The 17500-nt window shown below is 42.8% G+C and overlaps 1 protein-coding gene across 1 annotated transcript in view; it reads left to right on the top strand.

Moving 5' to 3' along the window:
* LOC138974547 (uncharacterized) overlaps positions 1-17500 on the top strand; it is a 252051-nt gene that overhangs the window by 125746 nt on the left and 108805 nt on the right. Inside the window, exons 33-36 of the mRNA XM_070347263.1 lie at positions 2587-2763; positions 4921-5039; positions 5681-5825; positions 13461-13529. Coding sequence (XP_070203364.1) covers positions 2587-2763; positions 4921-5039; positions 5681-5825; positions 13461-13529 — 510 coding nt within the window. The remainder of the gene's footprint in view (positions 1-2586; positions 2764-4920; positions 5040-5680; positions 5826-13460; positions 13530-17500) is intronic.

The raw sequence follows: 17500 nt of genomic DNA, 5'->3' as shown, positions 1-17500 counted from the left end.
TGCTTGTTCATGATCAAAAACTATATTTAACTACATTTCTAACTGTATAAGAGGCATGTTTGGAAGTGGATTGTGGAGTAAATATATATGTAAACCCGAACTACATGAAGTAAATACTAATACTTTGGCTCGGCTCGTTGATTTCATTAGAAACTCTCCTACTCTTTGTCTTAGTGAAGTTAGTCAGGTCTCTGATCAGATCTTCGTCCTCGCTTGATTTCTTCTTCTTTCTCTTCTTCTTCTTCTTCCGTGGTAGGACTGGGTTCTCTCGAACGTTGAAAAGTCCTGCAGGGTGTCCATACACTTTTGGATTGCTGCCGTTCTGACCCAGTGACGTAGAGGTTACATGCCGAGTCTCAGTGATTATTAAAAATAATGGTCGAAGTTAGCGGATCATGAAAAATGCGAGCTTCAGCGAGCTTTTTCATGACCGCGAACTGAGACCATTATTTTTAATAATCACTGAGACGAGGTGTGTAACCTCTTTATTCCTCCTTTCTTCAGTTATTCAAAGAAAACAGGAGTTTTTGTGCGAAAGTTTGATCGAATCCGAATCACTCAAACAGTCAACCTGCGCAGGCGATCGATTAATGCGCGGTTGTATAGTTCCGTGCAAATCATTCCATTCTGTTAACACTTCTTGTCAGTTTCCCTGTTTTGGACTAAAATAAAGTACACAGATATGCTGTTATTCTGCTATGGCGGTAAAGGCAGATATTGTGTGTTCTGTTTATGTTTTAGTATTATCTTAGGATAATGTTCTTTCGTCAAATGGGACTAGCAGACGAACTTTTGCACCCGTGTTCCAACGTTAATTACTGTATGAAGTTCAGTTTTCTGGGGAAACTAGTGTATGAAACCGCTTTATGTTGTTTAAATTGATGAGATGTGTGCATTTGGTTGCGTGTGATCTGTTTATAAAATGAAATATTGTTGAAAACTGACCGTCGGATTGCAGTCAGTGTTGTCGAAGATACTGCGTTAAAAGAAGGGGAACTACTCTTGTCGCTAGAGTATGAGTTACTTGCCTTGGGAATTCGCTTGTGATGAACGGTTTGTGCACGGCAGATCTAGATTCAGAAAACAACCGAACTCATGGATTTTATATGGAGATTCATGTGTTCAGGCCTGTAGTTGTTAATTTAAATGCGGTATGTTTGTATTGTTTGCTTCAGAGATGTATACTTCGTACGTATAGAGCGTTCTGAACTTTTCAGTCGCAAAAGTAGTACCGAAACAGAACAGCTTCTCAACCCATTGCACTATCGAGGATTCAGGCTGTTGCTGGCTCGTTATTTGTTTGGTTGCTGGGTCATTATCGAAAAATAACTAGCTCTACAAGTTTACAGAGGTAAAGAAGCAGAGGGGGGAATAATGTGTAATAAACATATCTCAGTAACGCAACATGCTCTCTCCAACGCTGGTGTCACTCACGTCAGTTTCAATTACAGTGACAATCACTTTGCCTTTGCCGACTCTGATTCTGAAACAGACCAGATCCGCAAGTCAATCAATGCTTTGTGGATGAATGCTGGCGGGACCCTGTCTGTCAAACTGACAAGTCACATGCTTCATGGACCGTGCACTCAATTCAACTGTGGATCACATTTTTAGCTGCAGCCCTAGGTCTGCTGCTATACATTTCACTGAATTTTTCTGTTTTATTTGGAAGTAAATCACTTGGCGCTATCATTCTCTCTCTCTCTCTCTCTCTCTCTCTCTCTCTCTCTCTCTCTCTCTCTCTCTCTCTCTCTCTCTCTCTCTCTCTCTATCTCTCTCTCTCTCTCTCTCTCTCTCTCTCTCCCTCCCTCTCTCTCTCTCTCTCTCTCTCTCTCTCTCTCTCTCTCTCTCTCTCTCTCTCTCTCTCTCTCTCTCTCTCTCTCTGAGATAGCGAGAGATAGAGAGAGGTTTGAAACATCAAGAGACTACATAAGAGATTTTGCATCAAATCCAAACAGGTAAACATGCTAAGACATGAAATATTCTCCGTTTTCCATTTGAAAAACTGCGTGAGAGTCGCAACCGAGTATGCGTGAGAGTCGCAACCTTTCAAAATAAAGCAAGCGTGAGAGTATCAACCGGCAATTTGTAGGGTTGCTACGCGATTTCTTGACATGTAATCGAATTGCAACTTTTCAAAGACCAAAAAGTACACTCATGTTTCAAGAATTGATTAATCTTGACTTTCCCGTTGACTATAATCTTTTACTTGCATTAAATATTCCATAATAACAATGAAAAGTCAACATTTTAGCGCAGAACGCTTGAAATGTGTCAATATTCTCTGCTCCCCTTTTACAAGTGCATTTAAATAATAAAATAATTCTGGAATATGGTACGCATACTTCTTATGCTAAAGTGCAAACACCAATAATACAATAAAATGTCTTTTTGTGAAAGTTATGATGCAATTTGTGGAGCAACTCACCTCGCTTTGCCGCCGCGAGAGAGCTGAAATGAATTGAACCGGAACGTGGGTAGTTTCTTCGTACCAACCGGTTAAACGGGGTGGTGTTGTTATGATACATAACATAGTTATCTACAATGTTCAGTTATAGGATTGAACGGTTGACGAATCTTTTTCAGTGAGTGCAGGTGTAGTCAAGTATGTTTTGGGTTATGAAACGAAACCTGGCTCTGAAGGACACTACTTGGTGATCAAGAACCTGCAGCTTAAGGACACTGGCCAGTATGTCTGCAACATTGACTTGATAGAGGGTTATTTAACGACCCACCGCAATTATATTGATGTCATTGTTACTGGTGAGTACTTCAAATTTGCATAGTAAAGACAAACATACGGATAAGGAGACATTTTAAACCAAGTATAATTTAATACAAGTCTCAGAAGAACAGTGCAATCATTGCAGAGAGACATAACTTTCTCATTCTAATTAAGCTTACTAAAGTTTAAAGTACAAGAAAGACTCTCCTTGAGTAAAGTAATTAGAAAATGCCAAATAGCCCTTTAGTGTTTTAGGGCTGTTGTCTATTGTTCCTTAAAAGTAGACAACTTTGTTTTCCCTGTAGGAGACTACACAGTTGTTAAACTCTCTTGATATTTTTGTTTACCCACATGAAAGTTAAATGTTTACATTTGCGTACCAAATTTCAAACCGTTTTCTTACCGGCGGATAAGGATAAACTCTTTATCGACTCTTTGTAGAGTATGGGTCGTACACGACCCACGCCATCCGAATAGGGATAAACTCTTTATTGACTCTTTGTAGAGTATGGGTCGTACACGACCCACACCATCCGGTTAGGGATACACTCTTTATCGACTCTTTGTAGAGTATTGGTCGTACACGACCCACGCCATCCGAATAGGGATAAACTCTTGATCGACTCTTTGTAGAGTATGGGTCGTACACGACCCACACCATCCGAATAGGGATACACTCTTTATCGACTCTTTATAGAGTATGGGTCGTACACGACCCACACCATCCGAATAGCGATAAGCTCTTTATCGACTCTTTGTAGAGTATGGGTCGTACACGACCCACACCATCCGAATAGGGATAAACTCTTTATCGACTCTTTGTAGAGTATTGGTCGTACACGACCCACGCCATCCGAATAGGGATACACTCTTTATCGACTCTTTGTAGAGTATGGGTCGTACACGACCCACGCCATCCGAATAGGGATAAACTCTTTATCGACTCTTTGTAGAGTATGGGTCGTACACGACCCACACCATCCGAATATGGATAAACTCTTTATCGACGCTTTATAGAGTATGGGTCGTACACGACCCACACCATCCGGTTAGGGATAACCTCTTTATCGACTCTTTGTAGAGCATGGGTCGTACACGACCCACACCATCCGAATAGGGATACACTCTTTATCGACTCTTTGTAGAGTATGGGTCGTACACGACCCACACCATCCGGTTAGGGATACACTCTTTATCGACTCTTTGTAGAGTATGGGTCGTGGACGACCCACACCATCCGAATAGGGATAAACTCTTTATCGACTCTTTGTAGAGTATGGGTCGTACACGACCCACGCCATCCGAATAGGGATAAACTCTTTATCGACTCTTTGTAGAGTATGGGTCGTACACGACCCACACCATCCGGTTACGGATAAACTCCGTAAAATGACTTCTTAAATTTCACATGGGTCGTCCACGACCCACAACATCCGTACTGTATAGTTCAAATGACGTCATTGTTTATTTGTTTGCTTACAAAGATAATCGTTTAAAGATTGGTGGATATATGAAAGTGTGTACATGGTGTTTGAGGATTGCAGGAAGTCTCAATCAAAACCTCCCAATTGTTTTAGAGATACAGACACTTTGTGAGGCTCTGGGTCGTCCAGGACCCGGGAAGCACGGTGAAGATAAAGTGTGGTCGTATGCATTAGGAAAAAGTGAAACGACGAAGTAAGATAGTTCACTTGTGGATAATGACACATCGATGCAAGATGTAAATGTCTGTGTTATTTGACTGAAATACTGGTTTGTAATGTGTGTCCGTAGGTTCTATGTACGTAGGTTTCTGAGTCATTGCACAATAAGTCAGGTTATTCTACAGCGTTTATATTCTGGTTCTGAACAAGATTTGTTCCATTCTTTATATGACATGACAGTTGTACATGGTGCAGCTCCAAAATGTGCTTTCTGTCCTCATTTAGTGTGATGTGAGTGTAAATGAAGGAACAAGGCGACGGTGACTGCGTTGCCTTGAGGGCTGTGTCAAGGTGAAGGGAGCCCAATATTGGCTAGAACTTCCTTCAGAGATATGCCAAAAAGATGTTATATGTCATGTCAAATTTCAGGCAAAACGGGTAATAAACATCAAAGCAGGGAAACGTGTACACCAAAGCAATAAAACGTGTGACGTACGAACAGTTGACCATGTGTCTTTTCATAATATAATGCGTTCTGTATGTTGATTTCAGTTAAACCCACTATTACCCTGCCCTTGTCCTTCAAACCTGTGATGCCGAAGGTAGGAGACAGGCTGGTCATGACGTGCCAGGCTGGGGGCACGCCACCTCCAATCTACATGTTTAGAAAGGTAAGCTGAAATACATTTGTCAGGGTGTACCTCTTACACCCCTGTCACACATACACGCCGCTTCTACTACGATGGAAAAGTGCCCGAGAGCGTGGCCAATCGTGGGCCAAACGAGGGAGGATATGCATGGTCGGGGTGGGCGGGATCTGCTATGTCTCGAAGCTGCACGCTCTCCTTACACTTATTCTGAACTGCACAAAACAAGTGTAACCGGGTCGTGGCGCAGTACAGTCGTGATGTAGTTTGTTTTCATTTGCCATGTGCTGCATTTTCATCGGCATTGTCTTCGTAAGGACGTAGAGCTGTGTAAAGGGGACCTTAGGAAAGGTTAAGTACAGGTCAATTAGCCTCACATGTGTCATTCGCAGGCAGATCTAAAATCTTATGAAAGTAAATTTGCAAATCAGCATTGCTAAATGATACACATGACAATTCATAACTTTCAAAAAAGGACTGGATCAAAACAATGAATAGCAATGTATTGTGATGGCAGAGTTGACAGGATCAGAAATATAGAATACGAATCGGGGTGGGGTGGGGGGGGGGGTGGACTTACATTTTGTTTGGCAGAATAGGCATGAACGGGATCTTTGGTTGCAGAATAAGTTCTTAATAGTAAGTCCTTTGTACTGCGATGACAGGATAATCAGGATCTGATGACGAAACCCAACACAGAAGGAGAGTACATCATTGAGAGCGTGAAGCATACAGATGACGGAGACTACTGGTGCGAAGCAACCAATAAAGGTGGATCAGCTAACGTCACTGCTGCATTGAAAGTCAATAGTAAGTGTCTTGTTTCGTATTTTAGTTTCATACCATATGTCTGGTTGTATGTCAGTACTCAGGCTTTGTAGTATATGTACGTTATGGTAATAAGACACGATGATGGAACATCCGGGTTGCTTGAATGCGGAGAATAAAGAGCATGGAAACCTCTGCATTGACTAGGCTGTGCAAGGTGGAATACCTGCGTGTGCAAGTCTGTTGGAGCGTGAACACTACATTTGGCGACGAGGAGAAAAGTTCAAGATTACCAGGGAAAAAGTCAGACGCACGCCACGTGAAGGTATGAATTGTTAGACCAATTTTCTTCGAACGCGGGACGTCAACGGCCATAAATCGACCGGCATGGCGATGAACATTCCAAGTGTTGGAACTTTTGATCCCAAAGGGGAACCAAGCCAAGTTGCTGCGAGATGGCAGAAATGGCAACGGGGATTTGAGATTTACTTGACACGACGGAGGTGCAGAAACGAGCATTGCTTTTACATTGTGTTGGGGCTGAAGTGCAGGACATTTTCCACACGTTTTCCCAAGCACAAGCAGGGACCACGTGTGCGCACACCTTGAAGGCACTTTCAGACTATTTCACACCCAAACAAAATTCAAAAGAACGAAGAGAAAAACAAAAACTGTGTTTTCGGTGTGGAATGGATTCGCACTTTGCCAGTGATGAACAGTGCCCTGCCCGAGGGAAGAAATGTCGCTCCTGCTCCCTTGTTGGACATTTCTCGCGCTGTTGTAAAACAAAGAGAAAAGACAAACCAAAGAACTCATCTGTTCGCAGAGTTGCAGGACATGCTGAAGACTCTGATTCAACTTCAAGTGATTCGGACGAGTCTACGTTTGCTGTTTACAATGCAGTAAAACAAAATATGACGTCCATCACATGCGGTGGCGTTGACCTGAAAGTGATGATAGATTCTGGGGGAAGCTGCAACATCATTGGCAAATCAACATGGAAGAAGTTGAAAGAAAAGCAGGTCAGGTACACAGCCAAAGGAAAAACAGACAAAAAAGCTGTCTGTTTACGGATCCGCTGTTCCACTGAAACTTAAAGGAAAATTCCAGACTGAAGTTAGCTTTGGACCAAAGAACATTATGACTGAGTTCATTGTGTTGGATGGCGAGGGTGAATCCCTCATAGGGCTGAAAACAGCTCAAGACCTATGTGTTCTGCAGATAAACGTTCAAACGGTGAAAGAGGGTCATGACACCTTATTTGAAGGCCTGGGAAAACTAAAGAATTTCCAAGCTCATCTGTACCTGAAAGAATACATGTAACCACCAGTTGCTCAACAGCCGCGAAGAATTCCATTCGAACTGAGAGAAAAGCTTGAAGAGAAGATTGCTGAACTGGAAGCGGCAGACATAATTGAACAAGAGGCGAAGCCTTCAAGGCTCACGTAAGAAATCGACAAACAGTAACACAAACTCAATCACTCCGTCACACATACACACACACACACACACACACACACACACACACACACACACATATACACACACACACACACGCGCACACACACACAAACACAAATACACACACACACACACACACACACACACACACACACACACACACACAGAAAGAGCACAGGTGAAACTGTGCAAGAAAGCGAGACACTAGATCTAGATCTGTCTGTCTGCAACTTGCAGGGACACGACTGTCAACTAGTCTCGGCCCGCTCAAAAAAACAATGACAGAGACTTTCAGTAATTCCTTCGCGTGACGTCAAACCCTTTTACGTCATAATGTGACGTCAATGTAATGTTAGAGTTTCTACCATACATATATATATATATATACGCACGCACAGACAGACAAAAGTTAGCATCGCATAGGCTACACTTACGTGAGCCAAAAAGTGGATGGTCCAACGCCATGGGTGAGCCCTGTGGTGGTTGTTCCAAAGCCAAATGGTGACATCCGTGTGTGTGTCGACATGAGAAGAGCAAATGAGACAGTGAAAAGGCAACGCTATCCCATTCCCACAGTTGAGGAAACACTATTGGAAATGAATGGAAGCACTGTGTTTTCAAAGTTGGACTTCAAATGGGGATTTCACCAGCTGGAGTTGGATCAGGAATCCAGAAGCATTACAACATTTGCTACGCATAACGTCCTATAACGGTATCGCAGACTCATGTTTGGAATCAGCTCAGCTCCAGAACTGTACCAACACACCATTCAACAAGTGCTCCAGGATTATGAAGGGGCCAAGAACATGTCCGACGACATAATCATCCATGGTCGAGACATTGAAGAGCATGATGTGCGACTGGAGAAAGTTTTGAAGAAACTTGAAAACAGTGGGCTCACATTGAACAAAGAAAAATGCATCTTCAGAATGAAACAGCTGGAGTTCCTTGGGTTCATCCTGAATGAGAAGGGCGTCAGTCCGTCGCTATCCAAAGTGCAGGATGTGAGAGACGCAAGAAGACCAGAAACAGCAGCAGAGGTGAAGAGTTTTCTCGGGCTTGTAAATTTCAACGCAAAATTCATCAAGTGCTTGGCGTCAAAAGCAGAACCTTTACGGAAACTCACAAGAAAGAATGCTCCGTTCAAGTGGGAAAAAGCACAAGAAGAAGCATTCAACACACTGAAAAATGACCTCGCTGAAGCAGCAACTCTGGCATACTTTGACTCCAAAGCTGAGACTCGCATAGTTGCAGATGCAGGCCCTTGTGCACTGGGTGCTGTTCTGACACAAAAACAGAAAGGAGAAGACCGCGTGATTTGCTACGCGAGCCGGAGTCTGTCTGAAACAGAGAGAAGATACTCTCAAACAGAGAAAGAAGCTCTCGCACTGGTATGGGCATGTGAACGATTTCACCAATACGTGTTCGGCATGGACTTCATATTAGAAACTGATCATCGCCGACTTGAGTATATTTACTCCAAGAGATCAAAACCATCAGCAAGGATTGAGAGATTGGTTTTGCGACTGCAGACGTACAACGTCAAAGTACAGTACAAACCAGGCTCACAAAATATCGCTGATTCTTTGTCACGACTTGTACCGAAGAACAGTCATGAATGTGGGAATGGTGAGAACATCGCAGAAGAGTATATCCGGTTCATCGCAAAAGAGGCCGCACCGGCTGCGTTATCTCCTCAGGAGGTCGAGAAGGCATCTGCAGACGATATTGAGCTTAAGGCAGTTCGGAGCTGCATAGAGAGTGACAACTGGGAAACGTGTCCGCTGGCGTACAGAGCGATCAAAAGCGAGTTAACATGTTTGGGTAAACTTGTTATCCGAAGAACAAGGCTCGTTATCCCTCTGAGCCTGCGTCAGCGTGTGGTGGATCTGGCACACGAAGGACACCAAGGTATTGTCAAAACAAAGCAGAGGCTGCGCTCAAAAGTATGGTGGCCTGGAGTTGACAGTGATACAGAAAGGAAGTGCCGAACCTGCCATGACTGTCAGATTGTGAGCCAACCATGTGTCCCAGAACCAATGACAAGGACAAAATTCCCAGATGGCCCATGGGAAGACCTGTCCTTAGACATACTTGGGCCTCTTCCCACTGGACACAACTTGGTGGTCATTGTCGACTACTTCACTCTATATTTTGAAGTCATGATTATAAAGACTGTTACATCTGAGCAAATCATCAAAGGGCTTGAACAGATCTGTGATAGGCATGGACTCCCACACTCACTGAGATCAGACAACGGACCACAATTTGTCTCTGATGAGTTTGAAAACTACCTTTGTGAACAGGGTATTGAACACAGGAAAACTACTCCATTGTGACCACAAGCCAACGGGGAAGTTGAGAGACAGAACCGAACGCTCTTGAAAAACATGCAAATTGCCCACTCGAAAGGACAAGACTGGAGAGAAGAACTCCCCAAGTTTCTACTGGCGTATAGAAGTACGCCACACAGCACCACAGGTGTTTCCCCCGCAGAACTGCTGTTCAACAGACAAATAAGAACAAAACTTCCGCAGCTGAAAGCAATGTCTAGAGCAGAGGCAGAAGGCACACGAGACCGGGACGCAACAAGGAAGATGAAAGCAATGTCTAGACCAGAGGCAGAAGGCACACGAGACAGGGACGCAACAAGGAAGATGAAAGAGAAACTGTATGGAGATGCCAAGCGTCATGCGACAGAATGTGACACAGATGTTGGCGATGAAGTTCTCTTGAAGCAGAAACATCAAAACAAGTTCTCGACGACTTTCGAGTCCTCCCCCTACCGTGTGGTAGAAAGGAATGGAAACCAGGTGGTAGTTCAATCACCTGATGGCCGGAGAGTGATGAGGAACATCAGCTTTACACGCCCATATCTCCGTCCTGAACCAAGCGTCGAGGAGCCAGCAACACCTACAGTGCAGGATGCTGAAAACCCATCTGTGGAAGTGAGGCGCTCGGGGAGACAGCAACGTCCACCGGACTATCTGAAGGATTACGTTGTCGACTAAAGTGTCTTGCAGCAGCGTAAATTGGTAACATATGTGTAAACTTCATTAGTGCTGTTTCAAGGATCGTCACAGCAGTAAATTCGTGAATCATCGTCGGCGTTGAGATTCATGGATCTTCATATGTGTTAGGCTGTCACCCTATGTTATTGGGTGCAAGTGAAAGCCAATGTTATGTTTAATTGCCCTGTCAAAGTTTAAGGCAAATTAAATTGATGTGTGTGCTGTTTTCAAGGATCATCATATTATAAATAGTGTATTTCATGGATTATCACCTTCGTCAGCACTCATTGTGTAATTCAAGGATCTTCAAATCGTGCCAGATTGCACTGGTGTGAATGAGTGAATGTGATTCTTAGAAATAGAATATGATGCTGTGGAGTGTGAAAATGTATGTGTGTCAATTTCCTGTGGATTTGTTGTTTTAATGTTGTTACAAGTATTTAGAAGGATTGGAAAAAGGACACGTTTCTATCTTAAGTTTTAGTTATTACTTTTAGGTTACGTTTTACAAAAGTTTAGGATTTTGTTTAAAGAGTGTTTTATGTTGTTCTGGAATTTGTTTCAAGTTAGCAGTTGTTTGTTTGGAAAAAAAAGGAAGGATTGGTGTTCTGAAATTTGTTTTGAGTTAGCAGTTGTTTGTTTGAAAAAAAGGAGGGATTGTAGTATCTGTACGTTATGGTAATAAGACACGATAATGGAACATCCGGGTTGCTTAAATGCGGAGAATAAAGAGCATGGAAACCTCTGCATTGACTAGGCTGTGCAAGGTGGAATACCTGCGTGTGCAAGTCTGTGGGAGCGTGAACACTACATGCTTAGCTGCTTGTATGTGCATGTAGTCTTGCATATACCGTAAAATCCCTAGCATAAGCCCACCATCCAGCAAACGCCCACCCCCCACTTTGTGCCAAAAGTTGTGCACAGGGGTAACTACCTAGCAAACGCCCACCCTGCTTTTTTCAAAGAGACTATAGGCTCACTTTCACTAGGATTTGTGAAGACTGTTCTAAAAGTCATCTTTTTCCCCTTTCTTTACCTTTTCGTGTTTCTTTCCTTTTTTCTTATTCTTTGTCCCCTCTCCTCACTCCCACCCATCGTTCATGTTTTTCGAGTTTTTCTTCTCTTTTTTTCCCTAAGTTTGTGGGCTTTTCTTTCTCAGAAAGATTGGGCCTTTTGAAGACAAAATCCAAGTTCAGTTAACGTTTCATTTCCAAAGACGATCGTGTAATTTCTTCCCTGTACAGAAAGAAAGGGCTTCATTGGTGTTGACATTTCGACATTTCATCAAGTTTCTTTTTCCCGGAATTGTGTTGTTATTGTTTGTCCTTGCAAAGGTCTGGCGATTTTCTTTTTACTTTATAAATTTATATGAATGACTATGCTCGTGTTGTTTTCAGAAAAGCCCGTCCTTTCTCTCTCTCTCTCTCTCTCTCTCTCTCTCTCTCTCTCTCTCTCTCTCTCTCTCTCTCTCTCTCTCTCTCTCTCTCTCTCTCTCTCTCTCTCTCTCTCTCTCTCTCTCTCTCTCTCTCTCTCTCTCTCTCTCTCTCTCTCTCTCTCTCTCTCTCTCTCATGGTTGGCCTTCTTTGCCTCAAAGTCCTTTTTTTTTCTTTTTTCCTTCACATCTACTCACAGGACCTAACTTACATGCTTTCGGGGTTTGTATTCACTCAATTACACGGTTGAGCACAAAACCTACTTTGTGCAACGGGGTCTATCCCTAGCAAACGCCCACCCCCCAATTTTGCCCTAAATCTGTGCACAGGGGGGGTGGGCTTATGCTAGGGATTTTACGGTACATGTAACAAGTCCAAGTCCACATACATTAATTCTGCATCAAGAAGCACATGCTTTGTACTGTGAGGTCACCAACGTAATGGAACACCTTTGCCGTTTGAAGTGACGTACATAAACGGCTTTTCAATTAGAAACTAATCACACAAAAGTCTACCTGATTGAATTTGGAATATTTACACGGACACTAAATACACTAAATAAGAATATATATTCTACTAGAATGAATACCCGCTTCGCCGGGTAGCCGGCTTCGCCGGGAAGAAGTACTTAGAGCCGTACGCCGGCTTCGCCGGGTCCGAACAATGGACCCGCCAAGCTCGCCAAGCTTAGGTCCCTCCCAGATTCGTGGAATGGGAACAGCACGAAAATGATTCAGTGGCCATAATGCCATTCCTGACCATATCGAGTCCCATCCTTGTCGACGAATGTAACCGTGTTAATCACCTTTGGAGGCGAACTCCACTCAAACAGGACTGAGCAAGTTAGAGCTTCTCAAAGGAAGGCCAGTACATAAAATTACACAAAAGCCGCCAGACCACATCACAAACAGAACTGAACAATGCACAGGTGTTGCTCACATAGAGACACACACACACACACACACACACACACACACACACACACACAAACACAGAGAAGCCGTATCTATAGAGAGATAGATGACAGTGTATTTTTCGCGTGGCTATAAATTGATTCGACCTTTGCACTTTGACAGTGAGGATAATTTACGGGTCCAATTTACGTTCTGGACACTGCGTTGACCTTCTAAAAATAGTAACAGTAACAGAACGCCGGGAATATCCGAAGACGCTCCACTCACACTATATAGTGCACCATACGAAGGAAGGGAGGTAAACGCTGAAAACCTGGAGAAGATGAGAAGATAAGGAAGAGTTACTTATAATGGTGAAATGAACACAAAAACCAAAATCATTTCAGCGCTGCGCGCTGAGAGCACGTGTTGAAATATCTCATCGATGATATTGTGTCCGGGGTGTAGCTGAATACGGTGTCCAAATTTGAAAAAGATCCACCGAGAACTTTGGCTTTGGTGTGTCGGTATGGGGGCCCGGGTAGCTGAGGTGGAACCAAAATAGCTGAGGTTGAACCAAAATCGGTTCAGCGCTGCGCGCTGAGAGCACGTGTTGAAATATCGACCAGGTTGTGTCGTGTCCCGGGTCTACCTGAATATGCCCACCAAATTTGAAGCAGATCCATCGAGAACTTTGGCCGTGCATGGCGAATACACAAATACACAAACACACAAATACACAGATACACAAACACACAGACACACAGACACAAGTCGTATATATATATAGATGAATTTGACAAATTTGGTCTTGGGTTCGTGTTTAAATTGGCTTTGAAGTGAGTATATATTTAAAATGTCCCCTTTCTGTTTGAACAGTTCTCAGGAATTTGGAAGCCACATGGTTTTATCCAGATCCTGTGAGAGGTGCAGAATTTTCACTTGAAGGTAAGGTAATTTCTTTGAATATTATCATTGTATGAAATCTTTGAAGAGCACCTGTAAAGGGGTTAAGCGTTCTTCACGGACACCTTTTCTCGGTATGCCCCCCCCCCCCCCCCCTCCCTAAATCTCTTTTGTCTCAGTTATTTGTTCATCATTGATCTCCTTAGAAAACTGTCATCCCTTTCTATTCAACGGGAGAGCCCCTGTGGCATCACCATTTTAGGGATCTGCTCTCATTTAGGTTTATCGTATCACTGAGGCATTGGATGCATTGTCCTTTCTTCAAGGTATATATTCAACATTGGAATTTTCTTCTTTGATGTCAAGTGACGTCACTGTCAGAATCCAACAATATAGGATGTTTGGTAGCTTGTTGACATATCAACTTTTTGTGTTGGTCCTCGGGGACCATATCGTCTTTTGCCCGCGCGGTTGTTCAAGATGTCACAAGTCGCGGTTTATCCCATGACCTGCCTCTTTGTCTTTGTTAGCTGAGGAGGGGATTATTCTGGATAATCCATCACAACCATATCGATAATCCATCACAACCGAGTCTCGATCTCACCTGTCATTGGTAATTGTCTTTGATCTCAGAGTACAATTGAATAATGTATAGAGGTCATTCTGTATAGTTATCGTTAACCCGAGGACTTCTTTCTTCGGAAAAAAACTATTGAGATATTCTCCGGTAAAACAAAGTCGAACTCACGTTTAGCTAACGATCTACATACATTTTAACATTGAAGAAATAAAGATAACAACAAAGAATACACTCTGCTGGGGTAAAAAGAGCTGAGTGAAGATTATGAGTTGGCCGAAACGGTGAGAGAGAGAGAGAGAGAGAGATAGATAGAAAGAGAGAGAGAGAGAGAGAGATAGAAAGAGAGAGAGAGAGAGAGAGAGAGAGAGAGAGAGAGAGAGAGAGAGAGAGAGAGAGAGAGAGAGAGAGAGAGAGAGAGAAACTGAAACTGAAACTGAACTTTATTACCAAAGGATAGAGGTTTTAGGCAAAGCCTAATCTTACAACCTGTCCCTTATACAAACACTTAATACAGCCGCACATAATATAGATAGTAAAATTGACAAGGTTATTGTTACTTAGAGACGTACATAATGTAAATAGGAATAAGAGAGAGAGAGGGAGAGAGAGAGAACTCGAACTCGAAAACTTTATTACCGAGGGATGATAGCATTAGGTCCATATGGTCCTTTCTTACAGCTAGTCAGCTAGAGAAACAGGGAGAGAGAGAGAGAGAGAGAGAGAGAGAGAGAGAGAGAGAGAGAGAGAGAGAGAGAGAGAGAGAGAGAGAGAGAGAGAAAGAGAGAGAGAGAGAGAGAACTCAGAATTTTTATTGTAAACCACACTGTTGTGTTTGTACAGGGGGGGAGTAGAGTTTCCATTTCAATGTATACTCTCTCAGAGACAAGTAAGAACAAGTGCATATACAGTGCTAAGGGTTGAAACATATCGATCGGAAATCATTTACACACATTCATTTTAGCCTAGCAGTTGCTGTCGATGCCTGAATGCATAAAATGTATACCGGGAGAGTGCCCACAACCTACTTTTGTTTTGTGTTAGTAGTATCTGCATTGACGAGTTTTCGAGTTGACCAATTTCAAAGACATTTTCCAAGTAAGTTTCTCTTATATCCGAGTATACTGGGCACTTAAAAAGAAAGTGGTGCTCGTTTTCGTGAGGGTATCTGCAAAGTGGGCAAACATGGGAACCGTTTGCAGAGTATCTCTGTTTATTGCACATCAAGGGTGAAACCCCAAGTCTGAATTTTGTGAACACTTTTTGAATATATATGGATTGTCTATTTGGTCAAGGTACCTTTCTCTTCCAAAATCAGGTTTAAACAATTTGTATGTGTCATACCTCTCACTGTCTTCCAGCTTACTATGCCAGTTCTGGATAAAGCAGTCTTTTAGGCGTTGTTGAAAAGCCTTGATAAAGTGTTTTTCGTTGCCGACATAGCCGTACGTCCACACATGTCCAAACCCATTTTCACATAGGAGGTTCCTGACCCTAGCGGACCAATTGTCTGTCCCTCTGTCTGCCATGTTCCTCATCATCACATGGGCCATTTTTACATATCTTGTGTTGGGGAGGCGATTTAGCCGCAACCAGTATTTAACGCATCTGGTAGCAGCGAGAACTGATAGGGGAAATCTACCGAGTTCTCCGTATACCATGCAGTTGGGACTTTGAGGGGAAACACCTATTATCCGTTTGCATGCGAACATGTGTACCTTTTCAATGTTAGAGCAATCAAAACAACCCCACATTTCTGAACCGTATAGCAATATGGGGGTAATCTGTGTATCAAAGAGTGTGAAAAAAAGGTTTAGATCATAACATCCAATATTCCACAGAACTCTAAAAATGTCGATAACACCACGCTTAGCTCGTACAATAGAGTCTTCAAAGCATCGTTGGATGGAAACTTTGGTGGTCAAGGTTAAGCCGAGATATTTATACGAGTTGGTAACGTACATGTTGTCGTGACCAAATGTCCAGGCTTCGTTTTTCCCCAAGTATCCACCGTTGCGAAATACCAACACTTTTGTTTTTTCTTTGTTTACCTTTAAACCTAATCTGTTGGCAACTTCATGCAATATATTTAGCTGGTTTTGTAGTCCCACCGGTGTCACTGAGAGCAATGCTATGTCGTCGGCAAACATCATGATAAATAGTTCAATTTCACCCGGAAGAAGTTGAATTCCATGCCTCCCTTTTAGAATCATTTCAGACGCAAGTTCGTTAATCAAAAAAGAGAACAGGCTTGGGCTTGCCAAGCATCCTTGTTTGAGACCTTGCATACACTCAAAAAAGGCCGTGTAGTCAGAGTTACACCGAACACAAGATAATACGTTTGAGTACATTGCTCTGAGTGTTTGAAGCATTTTGCCACCAATGCCGATCTTGAGCAGTACATTCCATAGTACATCTCTTTTGACAGTGTCGAACGCCTTTTGAAAGTCCACAAAGGCCACATACAGTTTCTTGTGTTGTTTAAGTTGCTTGCTTACAGCTGCGTATAACGTGAAAATATGGTCCACTGTCGTATACCCTTTTCTGAACCCAGCTTGGGACTCAGACATGACATTGTTCATTTCAGCCCACTTAGTCAATCTATTGTTAATGATGGCAGTATACAGTTTACTGACACAGCTTAGCAGCGACACGCCCCTGTAATTGTCAGGGTTCTCATCGTTGCCTTTTTTGAAGATTGGGTGAATAATGGCTTTGGCCCACTCAGCTGGGTATGTTCCTGTGCGGAACAGTTTGTTAAAAAGCTCTACCAGGTAAGTAGTAACATCATCACCTGCAATGCGAAGCAACTCGTTTGGGATTTCATCTATACCGGTTGCTTTGCCTTTTTTCAGCCCTCTAATGGCTTCTCTTACCTCTCCTTCAGATATATCTTTATTTAGCTCGTCCATGTCGAGGTCCAGAACCTCTTCCGCGGGTAACTCGGTTTGTTGAACTGGAGTCGCTCCAGCAGCTAAATTATTAAACACGCCGTTAAAATGGTTAAACCAGTCATCTTTACTAATGCTAGGCGAGCTTCTTCCCTTTCTCTTGAATTTTCTAATTTCCCTCCAAAAGCTTTGAGGGTCATGAATGCTGGCAAGTAAAAGTGACACTTTGTTCTGTTTAAATGTAATCTTTTTATTTTTCAGCAGCTGGTTGTACTTCTTCCTTTCATCTAAATATACCGTTTTACATCGCTCTGCTTCTTCTTCACATTCTTTAAAACTGATTTTATCTGTTCTCTTCTCCATGCCAAGAGCTGTTTTGTTTTTCTTGTACCTTCGAAGAGCTTTTCGTGTCAACCTTTTTTGCTGTTGACATTCAAAGTCAAACCATTTGTTTTTCTCACCGACCGAAACAGAACCATTCTTAACAGTAATTTCCATTGGCTTAGTTACCTCCTTAAGGGCACGGGTGAACAACTTTACTGATC

This window comes from Littorina saxatilis, linkage group LG8 (genome assembly GCF_037325665.1).
Source record: "Littorina saxatilis isolate snail1 linkage group LG8, US_GU_Lsax_2.0, whole genome shotgun sequence".
In the NCBI taxonomy this organism is placed as follows: Eukaryota; Metazoa; Mollusca; class Gastropoda; order Littorinimorpha; family Littorinidae; genus Littorina; species Littorina saxatilis.
Note: the sequence above shows the minus strand (reverse complement) of the source record. Positions and strands in the feature narration are given on the sequence as shown.